The sequence below is a fragment of the Lupinus angustifolius genome, unplaced genomic scaffold (genome assembly GCF_001865875.1).
Source record: "Lupinus angustifolius cultivar Tanjil unplaced genomic scaffold, LupAngTanjil_v1.0 Scaffold_20_93, whole genome shotgun sequence".
Taxonomy (NCBI): Eukaryota; Viridiplantae; Streptophyta; class Magnoliopsida; order Fabales; family Fabaceae; genus Lupinus; species Lupinus angustifolius.
Window position 1 is genome coordinate 2,543 of NW_017719516.1, and position 8,834 is coordinate 11,376.

Sequence of the window (8,834 nt, forward strand, 5' to 3'; positions counted from 1 at the left end):
CATGGATATCATAATACTCATTAGGGGTGTTCGCGGTCCATTTGGATTGGTTTTTAAGCAAAAAATCATCCGATCCAAACACATAATTAGTATGCGGTCCGGTCCGGTCTGGTCCATTTATATTAAGATGTCCGATCCAATCCGGTCCAAATATTATATGCGGTTTCGGTCCGGTTTGGATCGGTATTTTTTTTATATTAACATATAAATCTCTTATATTTCAGCCCACAACACCAACAAGGAAGCAACCAGAATAATGAAGAAATATTTAATTATTTTAGTAGTAAGATTAGAAACATCAATATAGTCTAATGATCCAATCATTTTTAACAATTCCATGATCCAATTAATAAAAAAAAACAACGCAACAACAAAAAATAAACAACAAAATTAAGGATTTTGCAGTGAACATTCAACATCTATCTAGTGATTCTGGAGGAATGAGGAAAAATTATTTTCACTAACATCTTACTTTTCCTCATCACAATGGAGGAATTAGGGATTTAGGAATGAGGAATTAGAGATTCTGCAGTGCCACGGTCTATCTCGAATACTTTTATAAAAATTAGGAGATACACTTAACAATATCGGTCCGGTCTGGATCAGTCTGGATCCCAGACGTGAAACCGAAGACCGGACCGGATCGATCGGTCCTTAAAAAATAAATCCAATACGATCCAAATAGATTTGATTTTTGCGGTTTCGGTCTACTTTGGATTGGTTTGCGGTTTTTGTTTTGGACCGGTCTGGATTTGAACACCCATAATACTCATACACGCTCGTATGTACTATGAGTATTTTAAAATATACGTTTGTAAAACATGCGGGTACCCGTTTGTGACCCATACTAGTACGGGTTTTACCTGCATGTATGAATTTTTTTGTCATCCCTAATTTTACATAGTGTTTATTGAAAATTCCAATAACCAAAACTCTCTAATACACTATGAAGAGAAAATTAGGGTGAGAGAAAATATGAGAAGTGAATGATTATTTCATTGTTTATTGTGTGCAATGATAGAGAAAAAGAAGGAAATTGGAGTTTTCTCTCCTAGTTTGGTTTGATAAAAAAAACTAGGCAAATAAATTAATATGATTGTTAAAAGTAATGTCTCCGCACAAATAAATAAATAATATAGAGAGAGAGAGGGAGAGAGAATTTTGGTAGGATAATTTTTTTTTGATAAAATGCTTTCTTCTTTTTTATTATGGAGATATTTTTAGTTAATAATATTAGAATTGTCGAAAAATACATGTATTTCCCTAAATTATCCTTACTTTATGAACACGTTCAAATTCTCTTTCCATTTATTATTTTCTTTCTATTCAATTAGTAAACATATTTATATGAACAAGATATTGGTATAATGTTATAAGTAAATCAAAAAATTAAAAAATCAACTCATGTAAATAACATTTGTCAAAGAGAAACGGTCACATGCCCACAAAATATTAGTTCCTTGTTGAACTGGATATAACTTTGGATCTGAGCCGCTAGAGCCGAGCCGTTTCCACGTCCAAGTGTGCACTGTTTTGAGGAAACGGTCGAAAGATAAGAAACCCAACCTGTTATCGCCGGTAGTTTCTGTACACAAAAAAGAGTTGCATTTGCATTGAATTTGAGTTCATTTGATCAACTAAGCCAACCACAGTTTCAATCACCTAACCCTAGTCAGATTCTAACCCACCTTGGTTTATTTAAACACTCAGAAACCAACTTGCCCAATGAACCTTTTCTTCTTTCTCCCCTCTCCCCCAATCCCATTCCTTAACCTTTCTCTATCTATAGTATCATACATGTGTTTCTTCATAATACTTTTAAAGTTGGTAGAGAACAAAGAGTTACCATAGTGCACTGAGAAAGTTATTGATTGGTTATAGGATTTTGCATAATTTTTTGCTTTATTTTGTGTGTTGTAAGTGTTTGATGGGTGAAGAGGGAGAAGAAGTGGTAAAAAGGAAGGGACACGTGTTAGTTAATATTGGTGATAGGTGGTTGTTTTGTGGTACTAGCTTCCAACACTACTGTGAAAATTGGTGCTGTCTAAGACAACACAATTTTTGTTCAATGGTTCCCTTTAAGTGAAAACAGAACCCCTTTGTTGTGCTCTCTCACCTTTTCTTGAGATCTTAAAATACATTGACTTTAAAATAAAGGGATCAAATTTAAAGACTTTGATCTAATAAGTACACAAATGAAGAGACTTGGAACCTCAGATTCTTTGGTTTCTCTCATGACAATTGGTTCACAAAAAACAGGTTAATTGAAACTTTACTTGTTAACTTTGTTCTTGATTTAATTTTTAGATAGATTTGTTATGTGTGATATTTCAACTTTTATGTGATCATAATTCATAAACCATGCTGTGATCTTTCAAAGTTTGTTTCTTTTTTTATTATTTACTCCAATTTGTTAACTTTGACACTGCCCATTATTTTTTGTATGTATCTCATTATGATTTACAACTCATAATGTTTAATTATGTTTTTTCCTTTGTTGGTATTGCGTTTCTACAACGTTTGTTTTGAAATCACTACTACTTTTTACACTAACTATGTTGTCTGGTTTGCATTGATTTAGATGACCACAGTCCAAGGAACAATAACCACGTGTATGGAAGAGAGTTTCAATCCATGTTGGAGGGACTTGATGAAGAAGGGTGTAGTAATGAAGAGACAGGGCATCACTCTGAGAAGAAAAGAAGACTAAGCGTGGATCAAGTGAAAGCTTTGGAGAAGAACTTTGAAGTTGAGAACAAGCTTGAACCAGACAGAAAAGTGAAGCTTGCACAAGAACTTGGGTTGCAACCTAGACAAGTTGCGGTTTGGTTCCAAAACCGTAGAGCTAGATATAAAACTAAACAATTGGAAAGGGATTATGGTGTTCTTAAAGCCAATTATGATGCCCTTAGACTTAACTATGATACCCTCCAAAGGGACAACGAGGCTTTACTCAAAGAGGTATAACATCAAATTCACACTATTCACTTCACTCAATTATGATTTGTGTCATAAGACCAAATGATTTTTTAGAAAAAAGATCTATGTACTAACCGTTTAAGAGTTTTTACATATTCACCATCATTGACCGTATATAAATCTTTATATGGTGGGTGGATAAGTATTATGTTGAGTTTGAGTTTTACTGATATACCCTTGTTTGCTGGTTTTAGAATCAAATTCAATTTCACTATATTGAATTTTGTCTAACTAGCAAAGGTTATCAAACATTAAATTTTAATGGGTTAAGTTTATAAACAAGATATACATATTTGATTTTTAAAGTCAAAATCATGATATAAGTTCTAACTTAAGGAACCCTTTTGGAAAAAGAGTACTAAGAAACTTGAATTTGGCTTGTGTTGTTAGATTAAGGAATTGAAATCAAGGATGCAAGAAGAGAACACTGAAAGTGATGCTTCAGTGAAAGAAGAGATGATAACACTGCAACAAGACTCTTCAGAAGACTTGAAGTATGACTATTTCAACAACAGTGATGGTGTTGAAGCTGGTTCACTCTTCCCTACTGATTTCAATAAAGATGGGTCATCAGATAGCGACTCTAGTGCAATATTGAATGAAGAACAAAACAACAATAGCCCCAATTACAACAAAGCAATTTCTTCATCTGGGGTGCTTCAAAGTCACAACCTTTTGATGACTCCTTCACTCAAGTTCAATAATTGTTCATCATCAACTGCACCATCTTCCATGAATTGCTTTCAGTTCCAGAAATCTAATTCTTATCAGGCACAGTATGTGAAGATGGAAGAACATGATTTCTTCAGTGCAGATGAGGCCTGCAATTTCTTCTCAGATGAACAAGCACCAACACTGCAGTGGTACTCTTCTGAGGAATGGAGTTAAAACAATATATGATAATGCGAAAGAACAAGATGAAAAAAAAAAACCACTTTCAAGTTCAAAGGTTGTTTTTAAGAACAAGGAAAAGGTCAAAATTGAAGACATTTTGCAAGGTACATAGATGTTTGTAAAAATGGGAGGGCAACAACATGGGATGGTGAAAGATGAAAGGAGTGAGATAATTGAGAGAGATGGGTTGCAAGGGTAATCATGATAAGTGAAATGATTTAGCCGTGCGGGAAGGTTTAATTTATGAATAATGATGATAATTAGATCGTAATGAAATCCATCTATGGTGTAAATTTTTTGGAAATGATGATAGGTAGAAAATTGCTATTCTCATGGAATCACAATCGCTTTCTCTGGCTCCCTCCGTTCTACTTTAATTTGTCGTTTAATGTAATAATTATCCCGATGAATAGGAAAATGAACTCTCTATTTCTTGGCAATTGTAATTTGTTAGTTTTTTGTTTTGTTTTTTTTGGTATTAAGAAAGGAAACTGTTTTTTTTTTTTGTAAAGAACTAATCTATCTCATACATTGTTAGTTTTTGATATCCTGTGGGACATTACATCTTTAGACTAATGCATTGTTAGTTTTTCTTCTTTTTGTTTAATTTTATTATCATTAAAATGATAAATGTGTCATTCAAAATTTTGTTTCCTTTGTTTTTTGAAACATTTGTCTTAGAATTAATAGAGAATTCTAACTATATATTTACATATAAACTAATAATTAAAATAAACAAAGTATTATTATGTGACACATTTTATGTCTCTTAGGATGATTTGTAGGAAAATATATCATTTATCTTTATGAAAGAGTAACAATATATATTTCAATCAAATAAATTAATTGTTAATAAATAAAGTATTAACTTGTAATATGTGTTAATTCTCTAATGTCATAGTAAAATATATCATTTTCCTTTAACAAATACAATATATACTATAAAAAAAGATAAGATATGATTACATCACTTATGGCATGTAATAATATAAAGAAAAGTGTCATATCTATACGCTATATGTGTAAATATTTAGACACATTTAGTATATCACCCAAATTTCATTTATATTATTTTGTATGAAGAGTTAATAATGATTAAATATGATTTCTTACATGTTAGATAAAGGAAACACATCTGTTGTTTCAAGGAAAATATATCATTTATCTTTATGAAAGAGTAACAATATATATTTCAATCAAATAAATTAATTGTTAATAAATAAAGTATTAACTTGTAATATGTGTTAATTCTCTAATGTCATAGTAAAATATATCATTTTCCTTTAACAAATACAATATATACTATAAAAAAAGATAAGATATGATTACATCACTTATGGCATGTAATAATATAAAGAAAAGTGTCATATCTATACGCTATATGTGTAAATATTTAGACACATTTAGTATATCACCCAAATTTCATTTATATTATTTTGTATGAAGAGTTAATAATGATTAAATATGATTTCTTACATGTTAGATAAAGGAAACACATCTGTTGTTCCACACTTTGTGCCACTCCATGTACCACGGGTTTTATGATTGATCAGAAAAATATTTAATAATTAAATTTTAATTTAAATATTTTTTTTTGACCAATCATAAACACGTAGACACAAAGTATGGGACGTGTATCCCTCGATAAATAAGTGAAAAGTCATAAAGCTACATTTAAATCACTCATGGCCATGAGGGTATAGGATAATGACCCTATATTTGAACCCAAAAAAGCAATTGGACCCATTTTTTGGGATTTTTTTAAAAAACCAACTTCTTGAATCAACCGCTACTTTGGCATATTCAAGCGATATATATTTTGGGATATTAATTAATTAGGAGCAATGAGAATAATACACACAAATAGTGGGGCGTTGATTATCAGAATAGATAATGTATCAATTAGAAATTAGCTAAATAGGTGGAGTTAGTTTTGCCTAGAAATTAGCTAGTTTGGTGATTAACTCATAGCTATGCTTCTGTTAGTCATTTAGGAACAAACTTCCTCATATTTCTCTTTCTATTTTTATAAGGCTTGTAATTATTTATTAGAGCTTGGCTCAGTTATGATAATGCAGAAGATACACATACAATTTCAATCTATTATTTTCTTTTCTCTATTTGGTATCAAAGCTCTGGTTCATTTTGAATTTGCTTCTTCTTCCTCTCCTACATTCAATTCAAAATTCACCTTTCCTCTTCATAATCATGGAAGATTACTTATATTTCTTAATCAATGCAGCAAATCCTTTTTATCTACATCCAAACGAAAATCATTCGTTGGTTCTTGTTTCCCCCTTTGGATTGGAAAAACTATCATTCATGATCAAGATCTATGAGATTGGTTTTGCTCTCAAAGAATAAAAGTGGATTTATCGATGGAACATTGAGAATTCCAACAACTACAAAACCTCTTTATGGAGCTTGGCAGCGCTGCAACACTATGGTTCTTTCATGGATACAACGATCAATTTCAGAAACAATAGCAAAATCAATTCTCTGGATTAACAAAGCTTCATATGCGTGGAAGGATCTCAATGATATGTTTTCTCAAGGGGACATATTCCGCATCTCAGAGATTCAAGAAGATATTTACAAATTTCAGCAAGGTAACTTGTCAATTTCAGATTACTACACAAAAATGAAATGTTTGTGGGATGAACTTGAGAATTTCAGACCCCTACCACAATGTAAGTGTACTATTCCTTGCTCTTGTGGTGCTATGGAAAACATGAAGAAGTACAAGGATCAAGATTATGTAATTCGTTTCCTAAAAGGATTAAATGAGCAATTTTCCCATGTAAAATCTCAACTCATGCTTATGGAACCACTCCCTTCCATCAATAAGACTTTTTCTTTGTTAGTTCAACAAGAACCACAGTTTCAACATTCTCTCACAACAGAATCTATTTTGGATTCAAGATCTCTTGCTAATATGAATTCACAATTTGGTAATTCTAGTGGAAATGCACAATCCAAATTTTTGAATGTTGGTTATAATCAGCCTAAAAGAGGAGGCTATCATGGCAGAGGTAGAGGTCGTGGAAGAAATCAAAGTGCTGGTCGAATTTGTACAAATTGTGGAAAGAATAATCACACCATAGATACTTGTTTCTTCAAACATGGCTTCCATCCTGGATATCAACAAAAAGTTCCCATTTTTAATGTTATTTCCTACACCAATTTTCCTCTTGAACATGATGCTGATATATCCAAAAACCCAACACAACCTAACAGTGCTCACATAGAATTTCTCAAGTTAGTTTCACTCAAGACCAGTATGAATCAATACTGAAACTCTTACAACAAATAGTGCAATCTAAATCATCTTCTCATACTACTAATGCTAGAATTTCTCAAGTTTAAAGGTTCAAGAAAATTAGATTAAGTCTCTTGACAAGGTTTTGATGAAGACATCAACATCACCAAAAAGAAGAAAAGGAAGAATACTTATGAAGGTTCGCATAGTAGTAATGCTCAAACTATTTTTAAAGAATAAAAAAACACTTTAAAAATACTTCAAACGAGTTACTTCATTTAAGTAACAAGTTACATGTGTGAGAAAAAGAGTGATCCAACTTAAAACTGTTCAGAGTAATCCATTACTGCCTTTGAGTAACATATTACCAGTTTTACAAAAGTTGAGTAACAGATTACCCAAATGGTGTAATCGATTACTCTAATTTGTTTTTAAATAAACAGTTTTTTAAAAGAACAGTGGACAGAGAGTTTGGGTAATCGATTACCCACTGTCAGTAATCGATTACTGAAGACTATTGTATGAGATTTCAGATTTCAAAATGAAATGTTTTCACTTCAAACGAAATCTCTTCACTTCAAACAACTCCTACACTTTCAGAAAGACATCATATGTGTTTGGAAAGTCTATATAAAGACTATAACTCTCACAACATATATACACAACTTTTATACAACTCTCATACGACTCTGAAAAATTCTCCCACTATTTTTCTGTACTTTTGCACTAAGTTCTTAAACTTTCAAAAGTGAATTTTTCTGAGTTACTTGGAGTAATTGTTCCAAAGTTTTACTTCAAAGTTTTATAAACTTAAAGAGCATTATTACTAAGTATACAAAAGAGTTGATTGGATTGCAAGTGTTATTATATTTCATACTTGTAAAGGCAATCCAAGCTATCATTGAAATTCTTCATTCATTGTAATAACTTTCTTTCACGGGGTGTGAATAGAAAGGGGATAGAGTTACTTGGAAAGGTGTTTTCCAAGTGTATAAATATTAGTGAGTGTGTAAGGTACTTAGAGATCTCGGGGTGAGATATTGTAATTACAACTCATAATATTTAGTGGAAAATCTCTTGTGCTGCAAGAGTACTGGACGTAGCCTTTGGTGGACAAGAACGTGAACCAGTATAAAATCCTTGTGTACTTTCTTCTCCCTAACTCTTTGATTTAATCTTGTTTATTTTCTGTAATATTATCTGTTGCACGTTATCTCTTACTTTTTGCAGAAAAAGTTACCATATTTTAAGTCAACTAATTTACCCCCCCCCTCTTAGTTGCAATCTCATTCTTACAATTGATATCAGAGCTATATTTGAGTAAGATACTCTCAAATATGATGCTATATCAAGATGGCCTCAAGATCATTCCGCGGAGAAGGTTCCAACATCAACCGCCCTCCAAGCTTTGTTGGAGAATGCTATGATTTCTGGAAAATTAGAATGAGGATCTTTATTGAATCTCAAGACTTAGACATATGGAATGCCATTGAAGAAGGACCATATATACCCTTTACTGTTATCAACAGTATAAGGGAAATAAAGCCAAAATTATCATGGAACGATGAAGACAAAAAGAAGGTACAATATGATTTTAAAGCAAAGAACATTCTCACCTCCGATCTCGGTATTGATGATTTCTTTAGAGTATCAAATTGAAAACCTGCAAAAGAAATGTGGGATACTCTAGAGACCACACACG

The 8,834-nt window shown here is 32.0% G+C and overlaps 1 protein-coding gene across 1 annotated transcript; it reads left to right on the forward strand.

Annotated features, from left to right (window-relative positions):
• Positions 1 to 1,739: 1,739 nt before the first annotated feature.
• LOC109338262 (homeobox-leucine zipper protein ATHB-6-like) lies at positions 1,740 to 4,211 on the forward strand. Its single transcript, XM_019575461.1, has 3 exons — positions 1,740 to 2,259; positions 2,582 to 2,961; positions 3,370 to 4,211. The coding sequence occupies exons 1-3, from the start codon at positions 2,196 to 2,198 to the stop codon at positions 3,865 to 3,867; spliced, it is 942 nt and encodes a 313-aa protein (XP_019431006.1). The 5' UTR covers positions 1,740 to 2,195; the 3' UTR covers positions 3,868 to 4,211.
• The last annotated feature ends 4,623 nt before the right edge of the window (positions 4,212 to 8,834 follow it).